This window comes from Mirounga leonina, unplaced genomic scaffold, assembly GCF_011800145.1.
Source record: "Mirounga leonina isolate KUSES-001 unplaced genomic scaffold, KU_Mleo_1.0 Mir_197, whole genome shotgun sequence".
NCBI classification, from domain to species: Eukaryota; Metazoa; Chordata; class Mammalia; order Carnivora; family Phocidae; genus Mirounga; species Mirounga leonina.
In genome coordinates, this window is record NW_023270494.1 from 13,163,978 (window position 1) to 13,186,828 (window position 22,851).

General features: G+C 37.7%; 1 protein-coding gene across 1 annotated transcript in view; it reads right to left on the minus strand.

Annotated features, from left to right (window-relative positions):
- The window catches only part of HELZ (helicase with zinc finger), a 164,714-nt gene that overhangs the window by 69,888 nt on the left and 71,975 nt on the right, over window positions 1-22,851 (minus strand). Inside the window, exons 15-20 of the mRNA XM_035026358.1 lie at window positions 17,805-18,138; window positions 16,792-16,922; window positions 10,435-10,614; window positions 9,819-9,923; window positions 3,466-3,644; window positions 528-646 (exon numbers count right to left, since the gene is read on the minus strand). Coding sequence (XP_034882249.1) covers window positions 528-646; window positions 3,466-3,644; window positions 9,819-9,923; window positions 10,435-10,614; window positions 16,792-16,922; window positions 17,805-18,138 — 1,048 coding nt within the window. The remainder of the gene's footprint in view (window positions 1-527; window positions 647-3,465; window positions 3,645-9,818; window positions 9,924-10,434; window positions 10,615-16,791; window positions 16,923-17,804; window positions 18,139-22,851) is intronic.

Here is a 22,851-nt window from a genome sequence, read left to right on the forward strand (position 1 = left end):
AACTGCAACTTCGTAAAACAAAGATTAATACAAAAATTCTCTCTCTCTTTCCTTATATAGGTACTGAAATACATAAAATCAGACACATTCTTTGAGATGTGGGCTATCATTTTGAATTAAGTATACTCTGTTTCCTATGATGGCAAAAAAAATCAACCCTTCATGAAAACAAATGCTAGGGACAAGAACTGGGGAACTGTAGGAAGGATAACTTAAGTTTATTTTCTAAAGAAAAGTAAAAATCAAATAGTCACACTCTAGAAAGCTCATCTTCAAATTAAAAACATGAAAATTATAACACTGACAGACTCATTCATTCCACTCCCTATCCAAAGAAGGAAAAAAAACAGTGGGATAGTAATTTTCCTTCTGAAAAAGCAGTATTTTTCATTATTAGTACAGAAATATTTAAAGTACTTAAACTGTAATACATAGCACAATCTCAGAGGACGTTTTAGAAAACAGAATATTAAACATCAAAATATAATTAGTAGTTCCTTCAATATGATGACTCAGAGGGCACATACCTGCATGTGGTCACCAGCCAAGACAATCCGAGTGTTTTTAGTTGCTAACGCTAGAGGCATAATGGTTTCACACTCCATGGCCTGGGCAGCTTCGTCTAACAGGATGTGTGTAAAAAACCCTACAAAGCACAGTAATAAACACAGTAAAGCAACACACAGCAGCAATAAAGGCAGCAGCAGTTCTTTCCTTTTCTGCTAAGGCAAGAGTTCAGTGGGCTCATTTCAGAGTTACGAGTACTTGTAATGCCAATCCTCAATTTAGAAAATCGTTAATTTAAATCATTACTTAAAGAACGGAGATGAAAAGAAAGAACTATTCTACCCAATAATAGATATGAAATGGCATCTGGTGCTAAGGACCCCCCAGAGAAATAGTTGACTGAGTACATATAAAAAAGATGTTTGAAGTACAAGATAGCAGCTTTTCATCAAAAAAGAAGGGCTGGCAACTAGACACTGATAGTCCTCTCATTATTTATGTGACAAAATATCAAAAATAAAACAATGGCAGTTTATAAGTAACTTTAGCTTTACCATACGTATTGAACAATAAAGAAAATCATACCTGAAATCTAATATAAGGGAGAAAGTTATAATCCAACCTTGACTGAAACAAAGAGGTTATCGATTAGCAATTCACTAATTTGATTATTTAGGGGTGTATGTGTGTGTGTGTGTGTGTAAAATTATTTAGTCTAACAGCCTACCCTGGCTGAAAAACAGAATCACCAGTGTGCAAAAAATGACAGACAGATATCAAGCATCTCGAGTAGGAGGCATCTCACATCTTGAATGCTATTGCCACTCACCCTGGGGCACAAGATTCTGTGTACAGAAGGGAGGAGAAAGTCCTTTTGCCCTTAAGTGGGGGGAAAGAGGCAAAAATCTCACGGTCTCAATGTGGAGAAGGAAAAAGTTCTCCCCTATGGCCAATACACCGAGTTAGGAAGAAGGGGGCCTTCTTTTTACTAGCATAGCAAAAGAACAAAATAGTGTCTCAACAGAATGACAAAGTTATAAAACTCTCTGGATTAATTAGCCTCCTCTGAGGAGGGCCCAAGAACTGAACCTCTATTGCTATCCCTATTTCTATGAATATCAGCAAGTTCCAAACCATTTTTTATGCAACTCTGTAATGCAACTTGTTTTTTGGTTGGGAACCTTCTAAATCTTACTAACTGGCAGTAATAACCACCATCATCATCCATTCATACAAATGGTTATGGTTGATAATTTAAGTATTAATAACTGTTGTCTATTTCCTGACAGTGGCCTAAACGTAATAGACGCTTGGGCATTTTTCTCCCTGTTAATGAGACTGTGTTTTTTGTTCTACAAAACTAATTACTTAAAAACTACTGTTTTCATTAGATAACAAGTAAATAGAGCTAGGCTTGACTCAGGAACTGGATAGATCATGAAACTGTTACAGCTATTGCTTAAGCTAGTACAGGTAACTTGAATTAACCAAACGGATTCAGCCTGAGCCTTGGTTTTCTTATCTGTCCAAGAACCCTCCCTCCAGAGGGCTGATACAAGAATTAAATGAAATCAAATATAAGCAATGCCCAGAACAAAGGACATAGGCAACTTCTAAGTTATTCTTCCATGTTCTTGCTCTTCAAAGCCATTCTTTACTTCCCCACAAAACTACACTGTTAGGAGGTTTGGGCATTTCATCTACGTGGCAAATACGCAGAGTATAACCATGAAGTAATGAGACTGATTGTTAAATAAACATACCAAAATTTACATTTCAAATAAGTGTTGTTCCATTCAAAGAAGTCAGTTGGGAGGAAATAGAACTCACTCCAATGATGCAGTCACTTGTTCAAAACATTTTTGAAACTCTGCTTTTGTAACTGCCCTCACCAGCCAGCTATGAACTGCATGCACAAGAAAATAAGTCTCATTACATGAGAGGCACGTCTCTCTCTTTTTTTTTTTTTTTTTACCCCTAATGGTATTGCTCAATTTGATCACCTACCTTATTTACCAGACATGTCTCAGAAAGATTTTGAAGCTTTTCTAAAATTAAATCTACCCTCAAAAAAGAAAGTTTGGCCACCATTCATTCATTTAAGATAAAGAGAGGTTTATCAAGGGCCTCCAGGTATCTATACCCTGGGCCAGATGCCAGTAATTCAAGGTGAAGAGAACAGTATCTACCTTCCAGGGACTCCAATGTTCAAAAGAATCTGTCACTGGCTCTGAAAGCAATTCCAAAAGGAGAGAGCAAAAAAGTGTTGAGCAATGTCAACCATTATAATATGGCAGTAATAAATGAATATTCTTCCAAAGCAAGTACCTTAAAGTGGTACCACTTTTTGATGGTTAAGTTCTGCCATACTTATCAGAATTACTTGTCACCTTTTATCTGTACTTCGTATTAGTTTGATTTTACAGATTCCTGTACTTAAATATAATAATCTTAATAGTATGTCTTAAAAAAACCTATCATGATTGCTGTCTCTACACTGTGTAACACAAAAGCATTTTAAAGCAAAAACTTGAGAAAATCTTAAAAAAAAAAAAAAACCAACACTATCCAAATTTGAATTTTTCACATGACCAATAGTAAGTAAACACCATCTGATAAGAGAACAAACAGAATAGTGGTCACTCAAATGTCTGAACTAGGGGATGACTTTTTTTTTTTTTGGTAAAGGGCCAAACAGTATATACTTTAGGTTTTGTTGGCCATACAACCTCTGTTGCATCTACTCAACTCAGCTACTGTGGCACAAAGGCACCCATACATAATAAACAGGTGAATAAATGGGCATGGGTGTGTTCCATGCAATAAAACTTTATTTACAAAAACAGACAACAGGCCAGATTTGGCCCACAGGCTATAGTTTGCCAACCCCTGGTCTAAACTGAATGCAGAAACCCTATGCATTTAGAGACACCCTATCTGTGTCTTGAGTCAGCATACCAGGTTCAAGGTCCAACTGACAGAGGTACTGGGAAGTATTCAATGTAACAACAACCACTCGGTGTTTAAGAATATCTTCTTTCTGTGGCATCTGAAAGGTGGAATGTGCGCTCGAGATCAAACAGTACTGATGCACAACTGGGTGGACAGTCTTTACCCAGCGATTTCTGAAATATACCCTATAAAAGAAGATAATATTTCCTATTTATATTTATTAACATCTTACCAGCATAATCAAAAAATTAACATTACTACATTAAGACTGCCATATCTGAAAATTAACAAATAAATCTGGTAACCATTAACACTCTACTGAATTAGAATTTAACACACAACTGTGACTATGCCCTACCAAAAAAGGATTCAAACAGAAAGCATATGTACTATCATAAAATAAATATCTAATTATTTTTAAGTGTTCAGATTAATCTTACAACAGAATGACAAACAGTTTCATAAGCACTATAGTTTTTTCAGTTCAAAAGATTCCCATTTGGGAATTACTTTTTTTCTAGAATATTCTTACAAAAATATACTTAATTCATATTGTAATTCTCTATGCTCAAAAAAAAAAAAAAAAAAAAACGTGAATTGCACACCTACAACAGAAACTTAAAAGTTATCTGCATTTCACCTCAGAATTCTTACACCCATGTTTAAATCTAAAGGAGATTTACCTAAATTATCTAAAGGAGATTTAAAAATAAATTTAAATTTTGGACAATCAGAAAAATCTTAAGAAAGACCATCTCTTCCATTAATTGCAAAAGAAAAATATTAATAGGCCTCATGCAATAGACTACTAAAATGGTACAGAAACAAGGCATCCATCCATCCACCCACCCACCCATCTCTAACCCACTCACATATAACAAAGATCTACTGGGTGTCTACTATGCTCCAGCACAGAGACAAATCACATGGTTTCCCAGCTTTCATAAAGGCTTTGATTTACTCTGATTTTAATGGAAAGCTATCAGAGAGTTCTGACAGGGCAGTCACATGATCTGACTTATGCTGGTAAAGGACCACTCTTTCTCTGGACAGAATATATAGTTTGGGGAGCTGGGAGGGGGAGGGCTGGACAGTGGTGTGCTGGTAAATGTTGAACAACCAGCTTGGAGGGTAGGGGTGGAGCAGATCCGTAGTGTTTGCTGACTTCTGTGGTGTAAAATCCACTACCATGGCCAATTTCAAGCTACCAACATGATGTCACCAAACATGAACTTGGGAAGACATGTACATGATTGGTTCTCACAAGCCACTACAAGCTGGCTGCAACACACCACCGGCCGGAACAGAGGCAGGGGCAGCGGAGGGAAACAGGGAGACCAGCTAGGAGGTTGTTGTAAGGGTCTGGACAAGAAAAAAATGACAGCTTGGACCAGGGGTGGTAACAGGAAAGATGTGAAAATGGTTGGATTCACTACACATTTTGAGAGTAATGCTGACGGGATTTAGTGAACCAGATGTGCAATTTAAGAGAAAGGATGATTCTGTGCCTTTGAAACTAGATGAACGACAGTGGTGTTTACAAAGATGGTCAAAGTGAAGAACAGATCTGAAGTGAGAACAGAATTCAGTCGTGGACAAATTCAGTAACAGACATCCATGTGGGGATAGTCAATAAGCAGGGGGATGTATAAGTCTGAAGTTCAGGAGAATGTCTGGGACAAGAAATACACAATTGGGGCGCCTGGGTGGCTCAGTTGGTTAAGCGACTGCCTTCGGCTCAGGTCATGATCCTGGAGTCCCTGGATCGAGTCCCGCATCGGGCTCCCTGCTCGGCAGGGAGTCTGCTTCTCCCTCTGACCCCCACCCCTCTCATGTACTCGCTCTCTCATTCTCTCTCTCTCAAATAAATAAATAAAATCTTTAAAAAAAAAAAAAGAAATACACAATTGGGATAATATTTAAGCCTTGGGACTAGATGAGAGCAGCTGGAATAAGTGTAGATAAAAAAGAAACTAGTTGGGAGAATGACTGATGGTTACCCCAACATTTAGAGGCAGGGAAAAGAAGGGGAAACAGTAAAGAAAACTGGCAAGAAGCAATCAAAGAAGTAAAAAAGAACTCAGGAGAGCATGGGGTCCGATCAAGGGATACAAACGTCCATGTTACTAACTCTTTTGGATATTCTCCAGGCCCATCACAGTATTTGACTATTAGCAGCATCCAGCCCTGTGGTTGTTCCCTCCTTGCAACACTCTCTGCCCTCAGCTTCCATGACTCAACCTCTCCTTGCCTTCGTTCTTCCTCTCTAGGTTGGAGTTCCCCTAGGCTTACTCATCACACTCCTCTTCTCGGGCCCTATTCTCTCCCTGCCCATCTCAGCCAGGCTCATGACTTCAATCACCACCAGTACTCTAGTGACTAACACATTTTTCTCTCTCCAGCCAAGACCTCATCTCCAGAATGCATATCAACTTTTTATTTAACATTTGTCTCCTTTAGGATATTTAAAAGGCAGCTCAAATGTAATATGCACAAAACCTAATCCAATGATCTCCTAAAATGTATTCTCACCTTTCATGATACACTTAAAAACTGGTTATTACTTTTAAGCGAAGCAAAAAAATATATATATATAAATTAGAAAAGTAAAGAAATATATTTTAAAAGCATTACTCTGATAGGAAGGACTGTAAACTTGGTAAAAGTAACCAATATCACTTCTAAAAGATGCAAAAATGGGGGTGCCTGGGTGGCTCGGTCAGTTAAGCGCCTGCCTTTGGCTTGGGTCATGATCCTGGGGGCTGCATCGGGCTCCCTGCTCAGCAGAGAGCCTGCTTCTCCCTCTTCCCCTATTCCTCCCCCACTCATGCTCGCTCTCTCTCACAAATAAATAAAATCTTTTAAATAGATACAAAAAGGTTAAACAACATGTTTTAGGTTTTAATAAAAAATAATTAGATCAGCAAAGCGGAATTTACTTTTATGTAAATGAAAACTCTCATTTTACAAATTATCTGAAAAAATCATTTAAAATTATGATTCCATTAATATTAACTAATATATGTGCATTTAAACACAGAAATTACTAGAAACTAAACTCCAAAATGTTAGTAGTATTTATCACTGTGTGCTGAGATTACAGATAATTTTATTTTCCTCCTTGTTCTTTTCTATATTTTCCATACTTTCCTAAATGAAAATTTCATTGTAAAACTGGAAAAATGGTTTTTCAAATTACTCATTAATACTAATGCCAAGCACCACTTCACCCTCAAAGGAAAAATAAAACTTGAAGTTCTAAGTCTCACTACTGACTTTTTTTGCAATTACCTTGGAAAACCACCTCAAGTTGAAGCTACTAAAAAGAAAAAGTTTGATCGTTAAGCCTATATTTCCTTAGAAGTACAATATTCTGGCGCTGACTTCAAAAAGTTTAAATATTTTCTTGGTGCTTTCATTTTGTGCAACATTTAAGAAGTAGACACTGTCTATAAGATTATTTAAAACACAACCAACATTTTTTAAAAACTGCAGAATAGGGCGCCTGGGTGGCTCAGTTGGTTGAGCGACTGCCTTTGGCTCAGGTCATGATCCTGGAGTCCCGGGATCGAGTCCCGCATCGGGCTCCCTGCTCGGCGAGGAGCCTGCTTCTCCCTCTGACCCTCCCCCCTCTCATGTACTTTCTCGCTCTCTCAAGTAAATAAATAAATCTTTTTAAAAAAATAAAAATAAAAATAAAAACTGCAGAATAGTGACAAGTGTCACCTTCAAGCTCATAGTATGAAATGTGACACCAATTAAGTAATTTACATATTTCTAGGAACAAACCATCCACAGATCCCACATGAATTATGATTGTTAGAGTAGGAGATTGCCTGAAATTTTATTCATGTATTGAATTCATATAAAATAAACCCCCCAAAATGTTATTACACAAGATACTACAGAATCAGAAAGACCTGATCCCAGAATAAAATCTATTACTCTGAAGATCTGTATAAAACAACAAATACCTTCTATTTGCCCAGAAAGCAATAAATATACACTCTCTCCATAGATAACCTCCATCTACTAAGTAATAAGTCTGCCAGAACCAGATACCGATCTTCAGAACCACACACAGAAACTGTGTTTTCCTCTCTAGTCCGTCTTAAGGTCTACTAATTTAAATGAAATAACGAAATATAATCTAAAATGGTTTCTAAAACCTCCATCCCCAAATATTTTAAGCTCAACTCCTGGCAAGTAATAGAATTTTATACATTTCAACCATTAAGTGTGTATATTTGAACATATGTACTGTATTAAACTATTTAACGTTCATGACCATTTTCACACTTTACGGCATTTACTATGGCCCACTCTAGACTACACTACGCAGAAGGCAAACTCTTCAGCCGTCGTACACCACAGAGACAGCACATCTTCAAAGTCACACGCAGACACTTAGTGCCCCCTTGTGTTCTTTCCCCTGTATCCTGGGACAGATAAAGCTCTCCCCAGAGTGCTCAGCCATGCTAATTTCCTCTATCCCATCTCCCATACCTCTCATGTTCGTTGTCCATCAGGATAATTACAAATTAGTCTGAGTACAGATGGTACTAATAAATTTTAATAATTCAGTGCACTATCCTCCTAGGAAATACATTTACAAGTTAACACCATTCCCAAAGAGAAAAACCACGGTGAAAATATAGGACCACAAAAAGAAAAGATTTAGTAAAAGTCAAGCCTCTTCTTATTTTATTCTGTTTACTAAATGAAATAACTAGAAATTTGTATTTAAATACTTTTCCAGCTTTCTGACTGAACCACTCTTAAGACTTACGGAGAGGTGAGATTTTCTGCTAAAGAGCAAGTTTCTCTCTCTGGGCCACTACAACTACACACGTACCCTACTGAGACGTAACTTCTGATTCTACACATTTAGACGCACTACCTGTTGGATTATAACCTTCAAAACATAATTTTACGTGGGAAAAGTTAAACATAATGCTAGTCGCATGGCAGATGTGAATCAACAACAGTTCTTCCGACCCAAATAACAAATGACCTATCCTAGGTCAATCAAGATGTGAGGGGGCTTTACCTCATTGCTTCCAAGCCCAAGCACACCATGACAATTGAGGCCGTCACAGCTCCTACGTACCCCACACATATACAAACATAAACACACACACCAACAACAAAAGCAAATGAAACACCTCCATTAAAGTAAGAACACTCATAGCAACACTGCTACTAGCTACTGAGCTTTTACTTATGACTAAAGAAGATTAGAATCTGAAGCAAACTAGTTAGTGATGAACTTATCCAGTGATGAATAATACCACATTTTCATTTATAGCGATTGTATATATGTGATATTTTCTTATTAAATACAACTGGATTCTACTTAAAACAATTATTTCTGCTCTAATTTATCTTCCAGAGTGAAAACAAAGTATGGCATAAAAACTTGTGTTAGCAGGCCACACCACCTTTTTCTCTTTTGTTCTTTTTAATGCAACTGCAAAATCATTCAAATGGCTTTGGTTGTGGTTATTAAGAATTAAATAGCGTAATCTCATTTTTCCATGCCTGGACTCAACTAGAAATAAAAAGTTAGTGGATTATGATTCAAAAGTGTGGTTAGAAATTAATTTGTAAGCAATAATTGTATTCGAACAACACAGGGCATGACATTATTAGTTTGTAAAATGGCAAAACTAAACATTAATTCATATAACAATGAAAGCAAATGGTGTATAAACAACCATTCAATGATTCTTTATTGTTTTCTGAAGAAAAGGATTTTATTCCCCCACAATCCGTATTTAAGTACATTTCATATCCATATACATTTAAGACGACCTTTCTGTATCAACGTAAACTTTTGACGCTTTGTTTCTTAAATGACTGCAAAAAGTTTTAAATACCAGTCAAATACATTTTGTTGCAGAAATCGTATCAATATTTCATGCTTCTCTAAAGTGTAGCTTCTATGAAATTACCTGCATGATCACAGTCAAAATTTTATATCTACTGCATGACTACTCTGCCATGCAAAATATGCTGGAGTTTTAATTAAATTTGATTTAAATAAATCATATTTATATTATTTCATCATAGTATCTTTTAGAGGTACACATCAAAATTTGCTCAGATTGCAACAACATTTTTACATACAAAACTTAAAAAAGGATGTCTTTCTCTTTACTTAATGTTTAAGAAATGAATGTGGTCAAAGATTTTAAATTTTTCCTTAATTTTAAATGACTGCTTCAAAAGGCATCACCTCCAAATGCCAACGTACAGTTAAAGATTTTGTGTTCTTCAAGTTACTAAAATCTTTACAGACACCTTTTCTTAAGAATAATAAAGTATGATACAGATACATAATAAGCCTTAAAAAATACCTGAGAGGTCTTGCCTGGGGATTGCCTGCTTCTACATATGGATGTAAATAATCCTTTATGTAGAGGTCAGCAGCACTATTAGAATGGGTGCAAATGAGGATCCTGCTGAAATAAATGGTGCAAATAAAAAGAATGATAAAACACAAAACTACTCAAGCAGTATAATACCAAACAAAAGCAGTGGCCATCTTAATATCATACATTTCCCTCAACCTACTCAGCAATCTCCAACATATTACTCAATGATGTTTTCAGGAAACCATTACTCTTTAAGCTGTAAAGGAAACAAGTTCCCCCAAATTCTTTTTAAATCTATCACACAGAACATTTTTTACGCACCCAACTCTTTTGGCTGTAACATATATCACAATTCCTTTTGCAGACTTGGAATTTTGATGGCTATTTAAAAGGTATCATTCTCTACACTGCCAGTTTTTAAAAACAGTATGTTTTAAAAGAATTCAAATTTTAGTCCTTTGGGGTTTTGGTGTGTTTTTTTTCCCCCCCCCACAAGCTGAATTAAAGTGGTCTTGCTAGCCTTAGCTTTGTACTCACAATAAGGACAGAGGCCTTGTGCCCTAATGATGAAATCAGAGCACACAAACCACCATCTCACCTCGTCTCCTGCTGCTGGAGTATGTGCTTGACGGCCTGAGCTAGAGTGAATGTTTTGCCTGTCCCATAGGGTCCAATGATGAGAACAGGAGGCAGCTGTATTGAAAGTGGAGTTGTAATGGCCAGAACAGCCTCTTTCTGTTTTGCATTTAGCCGAGGATCCAACTGCTCATCCCACTGTCTACAGAAAATAAAAATTTATTTTAAACACATGCACCTTATAAGTAAACAAAACACAACATGAGAGAATCCTAAATTTTACTGAACCATTAAAAATACTGAAGAAGCAGAGCATCTACAAAAACAAATGCTTATTCTAAAACTTCTTTTCAGAAAACTACCCAAGAGAGTCAGTGCAGGGTGCTTCACTATGTTAATCAAAACTCACTTTAATTACTTTGTCCTATTCCAAGTGCAAAAAAAGATTTTTTTTTTTTTAAGATTTTATTTATTTATTTGACAGAGAGAGACACAGCGAGACAGGGAACACAAGCAGGGGGAGTGGGAGAGGGAGAAGCAGGCTTCCCGCCGAGCAGGGAGCCAGATGTGGGGCTCGATCCCAGGACCCGGAGATCATGACCTGAGCCAAAGGCAGACACTTAACAACTGAGTCACCCAGGCGCCCCTCAAAAAAGATTTTGATAACTAAAGAAAGCACACACACTTCTAGTCTAGCTGCTACCAAGTCTATAAATAGTAATGGCAATGTCTCAAAAATTTAATTTCCCTCTGTTACATAAAAGGATCAGAAAACTTTTTTTCGGGTAATAAAGAAGTATTATTTCTTTGAACAGCAAGTAAAATGCAAAAGGGAGACAAACCGAATTTCAAATTCTAGGCCACTGAAGCTCTCTTTAGTGAAGTTTAAAACAAGAGGCAAAGAAAAAACCTGTATGTTCCTGGTTAAGAGATATTAAACCTTTACGAAGTTCTTAAGTCAGAAAATAGCAGTTTGGTTTTTTTTAAAGGTATCAAAGAGGGGCAGGTGCCTGCGTGGCTCCATCAGTTAAGCATCTGCCTTCAGCTCAGGTCATGATCTCAGGGTCCTGGGATCAAGCCCCAAGGCAGGCTCCCTGCTCAGAGTAGAGCCCGCATCTCCCTCTCCTCCCTGCTCGTGATCTCTTTCACTATCTCTGTTGCTATCTTTGTCTCTCTCTCTCTCTCAAATTATAAATAAATAAAATCTTTTTTTTTTTTTAAGATTTTATTTATTTGACAGAAAGAGACACAGTGAGAGAGGGAACATAAGCAGGGGGAGTGGGAGAGGGAGAAGCAGGCTTCCCGCTGAGCAGAGCCTGATGTAGGGCTCGATCCCAGAACCCTGGGATCATGACCTGAGCCAAAGGCAGACACTTAACGACTGAGCCACCCAGGTGCCCCTAAATTAAATATTTTTTTTAAAAAAAGTATCAGGGGTGCCTGGATGGCTCAGTCGTTAAGCATCTGCCTTCGGCTCAGGTCATGATCCCAGGGTTCTGGGATCAAGCCCCACATCAGGCTCCCTGCTCCGCGGGAAGCCTGCTTCTCCCTCTCCCACTCCCCCCGCTTGTGTTCCCTCTCTCGCGGTCTCTCTCTCTCTGTTGAAAAATGAATAAAATCTTAAAAAAAAAATAAAGTATCAAAGGCCAAACAATATGAAATGTTTTCTAATACTGTCCGCCATACACATAATGTACATATGTCCTGTAACACCTGTCATAGTAGCACAAATGGCTGCTGCAGTGGGATCTGTCCTTACGAGTGTCCCTTCTATGACTTGGCTACGTTTTGAAGATTTAAATGGACAGCAGATGCTACATGGGATCAAACCAAGTGGAGAATCACCGGCATTCTTTCCCACAACTACAATTAAAATACTAAATACTGCAACAAGTATGGTAAAAATGATAGGGATGTGAACCAAAATAGGAAGGGTGTGTAAAGAGATGCTTAGAAAATTTACATTCAAAGTGCCTACAAAATAATCCTGCAAGACGAGAACGTGGTTTAGACAGGAAAATTCCATCTCTCAGCGGCTGTACTCTACAGTAATCGGAAACTAGTTATTCATGGAAAATCTTAATACTTTCAGTTTTTAAAAATTATAGCTAATGCTATATTCGGACAGATAATTTCAAACAAAGTCTCTGAGGAAATGTAAAACTATAGAAAATAAACTTTGACTATATAAACATGCCAATTCTTATTTTTTTTTGAAACTTAAAAATTTTAAGTAAAAAACAAAAGAACTCTGACCAGTGGCACAAATTTCCTGGATTCGCTAAAGCTCCAACTTTTTAGTTTGAAGAATCTCTCATCATTAAACAGCTATTTACTCATAATTCTGCCAGTACCTAGCAATATTCCATTTTCTGTAAAAGAGAAATTACTTTAGGTAATCGCTAAATCCAGATCTAATATATGTGGAGAACTGTGGAACAGTTACCTCAAACCACTCATGGCATCTCCTCTGCCTTCCTCTACTACTGAGCCTAGACAGATAAAACACTCCGTTTCTCACCCTCCTCTGCCGGAGCTCCAACTCTGGTCAATGAGCTTATAGGAAGAGGTCCCTCACAAGGGTTTCTGTTACTCAATAAAACACAAACAAAGCCTCACTAGGAGAAAGCCCTTCTTGCTCCTCTGCCTTCCTCCTTCACCTGGCTGGAAGGAGATCCCGGTAAACAAAACTGCAGCCTCCATCTTAGAATCAAGAGGTAACAGACATCAAGAAGAAAACCAGCATGCTCTAAGGTGGAGAGGAGGGGAGATCTCAGTCCTGGATGGTACTGTGGAGCCCTTGCAAGTCCTAGATGACCACCTAACCCCTGGGCTTCTATCTCTACTTGTTTAAGCCACAGTTAGTTCAGTAAACTGTTACTTGCATCCATACCAGACCCCAAGGGCTCCTGTATCTATATATGGACATAACGACATGTGCATCAGGTGGTCATTCTAAGAGCAAATGAGATAATACATGCAAGCTGTTTAGAAAAATAACTGAGCAGTAAGTGCTCAATTAACGTTAGTTTCTATTACTACGTTCACTGAGGATTTCAGAAAAATGACTTATTACTTGACCAATACACACTTTCAAAAACATAATAAACGGAAGTTTTAAAAACACCTTCTAATTCTTCAAATGTGGTGACTTCAATGAACTTATAAATGAGACCAATAAGTTATATATAAAAGTATAAATCTAAGACATTCATGACGAATTCATAGGTATAGCTCTAAAATACAAGATCTCTTTATTTATATAGGCCACTCTACTTATCAACTGCTTCAGTATAAATAAGTGCTTCAGAGGAGATCAGAAACCATCAGTGCTGATCACCTCTACAGTTTCCGGGCATAAATGAGGAAGGCCAATGAGCACAGCTGTCTTTAGTGTACCACCTGCTCAATAAGGGGAAGAGGACTTACAATACATATGCCAGTAAGACCCATCTCGAGTTTCACAGTTTAAAATAATATAGTCTCTTCAAGCTCATTTTGAATAAAAATTACTTAAATCCTGAACCACATTAATTCAAAGTCCTTTTTTCCCCTGGTCTAATGCATTTTTATAATTAATTTACAGACCACATGCTCGAGAATAATTTCTCAACTTCATTTATCTATCTATATTCTACCTTATTCCAGAAAAGATTTCATATGGCTAATGGTTTCTCAGTATATTCCTCCACTCAGACCTTTTGGTTACTATTTAAATTACAGTGTATGGAATCTCTTCCTGCTCAGAAGTTTTCTGATGCTGACACTTTGTTACTTTTGCAGTTCACACTTGCAGTCAGTGGTGCTTGAATATACAGTTATAGACAACATAATTTTCAGAAGTAAACATATCAAATACATACCTAGAAGTTTACTGGTATGCCCTCACATTTAAAACCCTAATTTCCTTCTTTAAACTTGAAACTCTTAGTAAGTTAAATATGTCATACATTAATAATGTGTAAGGCCCTGTTGAGGATTTACTGATAAATGAAACACAGTCTCTTCCTTCAAAGACCTCAGAGTACAATGAAAACAGGAGGGGCGCCTGGGTGGCACAGCCGGTTGAGCGGCTGCCTTCGGCTCAGGTCATGGTCCCAGGGTCCTGGGATCGAGCCCTGGGTCCGGCTCCCCGCTCAGCAGGGAGCCTTCTTCTCCCTCTCCCTCTGCCTGCCACTCTGTCTACTTGTGCTTTCTCTCTCTCTCTGTCAAATAAATAAATAAAATCTTTTAAAAAATAAAAAAAAAAAGAAAACAGGAGAAATGTATGCAAGTGACAAAAATTAATTTGAGAGAAATTGTGTTTGAAAGCACAAAACTAACTGAATCTAGCACACAGCAGGTACTCAAGAAATTTTTGTTGGAATAATGAAAATGGTAGGGTCAGGTTTCTCTCCTTGAAGGAGAGCACTTGAACTGGACTGAATCTTAAAGGACAGGGGATCAACAGATCAATACTGAGCAAAGATTATTTCAGGGAGAGAAAATCATTTACAGATAAAAATGGTGGAGGAGGAAACTCTGAGTTTAATGGGTAGAAAGTCTCAGTTTTGCAAGACGAGAATGCTCTGGAGACTGACTGCCTGACAATGTAAAAACACTACTGAACTATATACTTAAAAATAGTTTAGGGCGCCTGGGTGGCTCAGTTGGTTAAGCGACTGCCTTCGGCTCAGGTCATGATCCTGGAGTCCCGGGATCGAGTCCCATATCGAGCTGCCTGCTCAGCAGGGAGTCTGCTTCTCCCTCTGACCTCCCCTCTCTCATGCTCTCTCTCCCTCTCAAATAAATAAATAAAATCTTTAAAAAAAAATAGTTTAGAGGTCAGTTTTGTGTTATGTAATTTTAACAATTTTTTAAAAATTTGTAAGAAATTAAGTGTACGGCCAACTAAAAAAACTTCAAGGTAATTCAGTATGGCTAGAGCATGGGGATTTAGAGGGAAAGGGGGGATGTCAAGTAGAAAAAAATAAATCTGAAGCTACTGTTGGAAGCCCTGTCAATGGAACTATGTAACAAGAGGTTGGTGTTCAGCTGCTCAGACTATCCACATATCAAGGAGACGCCATCAGAGATTTGTAACCACTGAAACGAAATGATTATTTTAGCAAACTAACTGTGGAAGAAATATGTGGGATGGACGAGAGAACAGAGATACACACTGCAGGACAGAAGACCGACTAGAAGGCTCCTTACATAATCCAGCTCTAAATTACACACTGGCTATAAGAACGGAAGGAGGGGAAAGGGTGCAGAGAAGATGAATCAAATGGGAACTGAGAAGACTGGAGTTTTACAATTAGTAGATCACTGATTACTTTCAGGAGAGTGAGGAAGTGGAAAACGGCGATCACAGGATGAGTATAAAGAACAGCAGAAATACATAAACTACTCCTGCTTGAGAATTTTGGTAATAAAAAGAAGAATGGGAAAAAGTAAGGGTAAGCGAAATTAAGGAGAAATGATTTGGGTTTTCTGTTTAAGGCATCTTGTGCTTTGTTCTGTTTTTAGAACCGAAAGAAATGGAATGTGAGGGGAAGAGAATTTGCCACTTCTAGGCCTGGCCCATAAAACTTTCCTACGTGATCCCCTGTGCTCATTCTTCCCCTGCCTGCCAGCTGGATGTCAACACACAGGGTGAAACCGTGGAAACCACTTACTGAAGATACCAGGGCCTCCATCAGTGGTGGAGTAGGGCCACCCGACCATGACTGGATTGACACGAGTGATAAATAAATAACCTTCTATTGTGTAGAGCCACTGAGATTAAAAAAGAAAGAAAGAAAAGGTGCAATGAGCAGGGCAGAAGCAGGGGCCAAGAAGATAAAAACTTTGGGAAAAGGACGACAAGAAAGATGCAGTCATACAGCCTTCACAGTTAGTATGGAAACAAATCAGAAGTATCTTTATAAAGACACGAATATGTACCAAAGTGAATTTAAGCAGGAAAATATTTATACAACCATTAACCTGAGAGCAGTTTCTGAAATACTATCTTCTATGATTCTTCTTCCATTTTCCGAAATTATAAAAAATGTCTTCTATATTCAAAAATCATTTTAAATGAACTGTTTGAACCACATTAAAAGGTCCTAATTTTCCCACTCAACTTATACTCAGAAATATTCCTGAATCGCTTGGCATTCTATCAAATTAAGGCTGTTGAGAAAAGCAATAGAACTCATTTAGACTCTGAGGACAAGTAAAGAAAGTACATGATGAACCTCAAATGTTTCCTTTTAAGGGCTCTTTCACTCTCCTTTCTCCACTAACACATGGCTCCTGGAGAGTATGGCAAATCTGCTTAAAAAACTACATTAGCGTTATTCAATTTCACATTAACATAACTTCCTTTAGTGAGACATCTCCTTTTCTGTACCTGTTGGGACTCCAAGGTATGGTTGGAGTCATAGTGGTGTCTGGAAACAAAACCCCATTGTCCTTGATCCTGTCTAGCGCATAATGCATTTCACAGAGGGGTAATCGATTTAATTGAAACTGAAGTTCAACCTGAAACACAAAATAAAAAATTTTTTTAAAATGCATGAATGCAAACATCAATGCTTACAGCTTGCTAAAAATTTTTGTGGAGATAACCTTTTGGGAAGCCAAGTTTAGAGATTCTTTTAAGTGCAATGCTATTTTAATAAGAATTATTATGGCTAATATTTGCTTTGTTTACTTACTGTCAGGCATTGTAATATGCACTTTACATAAATTACCTCATTTACTAGTACCAATGATATATGTATCATTATTAACCTCATTTGACATCTAAAGAAAATGAAGTACTTGTGAATCACTTAATATCTAAATCAAGGTTATCTGGTTCCACCATATTCCTATGAATAATATACTTGATAAAATCAACAGAACATCTGTGAAATATCATCTCTTGAGTGATAAAAACCAGGCCTAGGACACTGTTATCAATTTACTATGAATAAATAATAATCACCAAATTTTATGTCTAAAAAGAAAAATAAATAAAATTTTAAAGAAGATTGGCTTTCCAGTTAAATATGGCAGAGTGAACACACAGTTCACCTAAGAAACCATAAAGAGAGGACAACACAAGCAGATACAACCTGAGATAAGAACTGTCCCTGGATGTGGCTTAGTTTCCTTTAATCTGTTCTTCTATTGCTGATTTAAAATTCTAATCAGAAAGTTTGGCCTTGTATAAGACTGGAACATTGTAGATGTTAGTTAATTATCGAATTGGGTTTCTCTGAGAGTTACCAGGGGTCTAATTCTCCACCCACCTCTATAACACTTCAAAATCAACTGCACTTCTGGTTAGAGCAGAAGCTAGAAAACCAAACCAGAACTGTATCAGCTGACAAAGATACATAGACAACCATAATTGAGTTGCCTCACTTCAAAACACACCTGTGTGTCATAATCAGGCCGAAGATTAAGTTCTTCACAGCATTCCCTGGATATCCTTAAAAATATATATTCTTTTGTTTTTTCTTCAATAGTAGCTTCATAAACCTTCTCTTTGGTTCCCTGGGTCTGTACTAACTTCTCTTTAGGGACTGGTAATAAATAAACAGCATTGACTTTGGTCATCACCAGCCGTCCAGCCAAAGTATCTTCAGAAAGTGTTTCAGTAAGCTTAAAGCGACCAAAAAGTTGTCCATTCTGAGCATACTTTGCACCTCCAGAAACTCCAGTGAGCATGAAACTTGCCAGAATCTGCAACTGCACTTTAAGGTTGAACCTAAATCAAAAGTAGAAAATGAGTCTGAATGTTTTACATCAAAAACAAAAAACTAGAAGAGCAAAACAAAATAAATCAAATTTAAACATACAGAAAATTAAAACTTCATCAATTCCACTCCATCGAGCTACAAACCATATATTACCTTTCTGCCATTAATCCAAGCTGGAAAAAACAAAACTTTTTTTAAGTCAATAAACTCTCACCCAAGTTACATAAAGGCATATACTTAGTTGAGTTGAAGAAAACAAACATTTTTAAAACCTGAACATTTAAGGGGCGCCTGGGTGACTCAGTCTGTTAAAGCGGCTGCCTTCGGCCTGGGTCATGATCCCAGGGTCCTAGAGTCGAACCCTGAGTGGGGCTCCCTGCTCAGTGAGGAGTCTGCTTCTCCCTCCCCCTCTCCCCCCAGCTTGTGCTCTCTCCCTCGCTCTCTCTCTCAAATAAATAAAAATCTTTAAGTAATAATAATAAAAAAATAAAACCTGAACATTTAAAATAAAGCTAAGTATGATATTTTAATAAAATGAAATATTATTACAGGTTAATTAATACAGAAGTCTGCTTGAACACACCCTGGGACCATTAAAACTTTACAATCCCCTAAAGCCAGAAGGAAATGCAGTGTTGAAACTACAACGGACCTTCATTAAACTGAGGCTTTCCAAGTACATCTTACCAAAAGATTCAAACTGTGAAATTTTTCCTTCAATGCTGTTAACGAATAACATCCAGAATAAACTTTTGTTTATGACTACACTGAGACAGATCCCATTCAGGAATTACGGAAAGAGAAGTTAAGCGCTAGCTTGTCAGTCAATGGCTGGTGCACTCACTTGCACTCACTCCTGTGTGTGCCCATGAGTGTGAAAGAGAATGTGTGTGTCGAACAAGTAAGGAGAATAAAGATCCACAAGGGCAAGAAATAGGACGTGGAAGAAAGATTTAAACTAACGAACAGCCCTCTCCTTTGCCATTCTGAAACAGTGCTGTGAGAGAGAAGACAAAGCAGTAAAAGAGGAAAGGGAACATTTTCTACTTTTTCTTCATAAGATTTAAAATTATGTGAATGAAAAAAATTAAGTTCTTTTAAAATCTAAATATCCATTTGTGGAAAAGGCTACTTTTTAACAGGACTACTGAACTGTTTTCTTTTCAAATCTTCTTTTTGTATATATGATGCTAAGAATATCTTATAAATTCTTAAGGAAAAAAGAAAACAGAACTTTTTTTAAATACTGTAAAATTCCTTAATGGAAACATCTGTTTACAATATTAGGAAAACAAATCTAATTAAAACACCGTATTAAGGGGTGCTAGGTAGCTCAGTTGGTTAAGCGTCTGCCTTCGGTTCAGGCCATGATCTCAGGGTCCTGGGATAGAGTCCTGCATCAGGCTCCCTGCTCAGCAGGGAGTCTGCTTCTCCATCTCCCTGTGCCTCTCCCTCTCTCTCTCAAATGAATGAAAAATCTTAAAAAAAAAAAAAAAAAAATTAAAATGTTGAATGTGGGCGACTGGGTGGCTCAGTCATTAAGCGTCTGCCTTCAGCTCAGGTCATGATCTCAGGGTCCTGGGATCGAGCCCCACATTGGGCTTCCTGCTCGGCGGGAAGCCTGCTTCTCCCTCTCCCACTCCCCCTGCTTGTGTTCCCTCGCTCTCTGTCTCTCTCTCTGTCAAATAAATAAAATCTTTAAAAAATAAAAAAATAAAATGTTGAATGTCCATTTATATACTTTAAAGTTAGAAAAGTAAAAAATAGGGGCGCCTGGGTGGCTCAGTCTTTAAGCGTCTGCCTTCGGCTCAGGTCATGATCCCAGGGTCCTGGGATCGAGCCCCGCATCGGGCTCCTTGCTCCGCGGGAAGCCTGCTTCTCCCTCTCCCACTCCCCCTGCTTGTGTTCCTGCTCTTGCTGTGTCTCTCTCCGTCAAATAAATAAATAAAATCTTTAAAAAAAGAAAAAAGAAAAAAGAGAAAAAAAAAAGTAAAAAATAAAGTTAGAAAAGTATAAGGATAGAGAAATATTGTTACAGAAGTCTTTAAGGAATATAACATATCTGAATAGCTACTTACGCATGTAATAAATAATAACAGTTTACAAGTTCCATTAGGAACCTTGTAACCTAAAAATAGAACACTTAAACTCCAAAAACATGTATAAATACATACTAAAGTTAATATTTAATGATCTGGCTCAAATGAGGATTAAATGAATTCCAACAGTATTTGCCATGTGTGTGGAATTATTAAAAATCACGTTATATTTTTCTCATTCTCTGTGCATATTTCACTAGATCCAAAAGAGAAAAGTAGGATGATAATTTAAAGAAATACAGTTTGGGGGCGCCTGGGTGGCTCAGTCATTAAGCGTCTGCCTTCGGCTCAGGTCATGGTCCCAGGGTCCTGGGATGGAGCCCCACATCAGGCTCCCTGCTCCACGGGAAGCCTGCTTCTCCCTCTCCCACTCCCCCTGCTTGTGTTCCGTCTCTCGCTGTGTCTCTGTCAAATAAATAAATAATATCTTTAAAAAAAAAGAAGAAATACAGTTTATATGTTATCTAGTTACATTTGACTCTTTAAAGACTGGAACATGCACTAAGATTCACATAAAAATCAGTCTTAAAATGAAAATAAAAGTATACTACACTCCCCAGTTTACATATAACCTATGTTCACCTGCTTTTTCTTTTTTGTAATAAAATATATGCTTTAAAAAAGAACAGGAGCGGGGCGCCTGGGTGGCTCAGTCGTTAAGCGTCTGCCTTCGGCTCAGGTCATGATCCCAGGGTCTTGGGTTCGAGCCCCACATCGGGCTCCCTGCTCCGCGAGAAGCCTGCTTCTCCCTCTCCCACTCCCCCTGCTTGTGTTGCCTCTCTCGCTGTGTCTCTGTCAAATAAATAAAATCTTTAAAAAAAAAAAAAAAAGAACAGGAGCCCATGGCATAGTCATGCTTTTTCAAATACAGTTAAATTTTTACTTTACTCCACATACATGAGATTTAGGGTCATTAAAAGTTTTCTGACAGAAAAGAAATTTCTTACAGTGCATTCTTCATTCAGAAATGGTCTCTGGGGGCCCCTGGGGGGCTCAGTTGGTTAAGGGTCTGCCTCCAACTTAGTGAGTCATGATCCCAGGGTCCTGGGATCAAGCCCCACATCCGGCTCTGCTCAGCAGGGTGTCTGCTTGAGATTCTTTCCCACTGCCCATCCCCCAACCTGCGCACACATACGTGCTCTCTTACACTCTCTCTCTAAATAAAATCTTGGGGCGCCTGGGTGGCTCAGTCATTAAGCGTCTGCCTTTGGCTCAGGTCATGATCCCAGGGTCCTGGGATCGACCCCCGCATCGGGCTCCCTGCTTCTCCCTCTCCCACTCCCCCTGCTTATGTTCCCTCTCTCGCTGTGTCTCTCTCTATCAAATAAATAAATAAAATCTTTAAAAAAATAAAAATAAAAAATAAAGTAAATAAAATCTTAAAAAAAAAATTCAGGGGTGCCTGGGTGGCTCAGTCGTTAAGGGTCTGCCTTTGGCTCAGGTCATGATCCCAGAGTCCTGGGATCAAGCCCCACATCGGGCTCCCTGCACAGCGGGGAGTCTGCTTCTCCCTCTCCCACTCCCACTGCTTGTGTTCCCTCTCTCGCTTTGTTGCTCTCTGTCAGATAAATAAATAAAATCTTAAAAAAAAGAAAAAATTCAGCTTAAACACCATCTTATTCCCAAAAGCCGACTTGATTCCCTCCTTGACTATCCTCTTCCTCCCCACTAATGTGGGGTAGATGCTCTCCCGTGGGGCCCTTGTGCATTCCTCCATTGCAGTGTTAATTACACTGTATTATAACCCTATATATATAGGTCTGTCTCCCTTACTGGATAACAAACATTTTTCTAAGTTTTTATTTTAATTCCAGTTAGTTAACATACAGTGTTATATTCGTTTCATGGATTACAAACTTTTGAGGAAGAAAGAAAGATAGTGTTTGCCTTAGAATCAGCAGTGGCTACTCTTGAACCTAACACCTTGAACACTCAATAAATTTTGTTCATTGAATTAATTTTACATTTTCATAGTAATCTGATTTTTTCCAGGCAACATATTTCCATTTCAACTACTTTATACTATTCACTAACAAATTCTAGAAATTGTATAATATTTTCTCAACTAAGGTAATATATTAAAATTTTACTATTACATCTATTTTAGAATCTGCTATCCCAAAAAACACCTGATCATAATTTAGAAAGCATGAAAAATTCACCTCAGTCTTAAAGCATTAAGAGAATCCTCTTATGACATTTAGTTGTACCTTATAACAAAACTTTTGAGGTAGAGGCACTAGAAAATAAAAGTACTAAGAAATATGGCTTTCCCCCAGAAGATAAATCACATGTTCAAGATACAGACATAATAGACTTTCTGGTATAAGTTACAGCTAGTAAATTTTAATTTTCTAAAAGATTAACAGCCCAAAACTAAATTACATTAGTAAGATTTCTTAAGTATTTAAAACAACATATATATTTTTAAGATTTAATAACTCAGAGATACCTAGAATAAAAAATTTATCCTACAATTAACAAAGATACCTCCTCTAATAAAAAGAAAAACCATCTTTCTATTATTGCTTGCCACATTCTGAAATCAGCCTTAAAGCTTACATAATTCCTAACCTTTTGGGCAACAGCAGAATAGCAGCCAAGCAAATTCTGACCAATTTA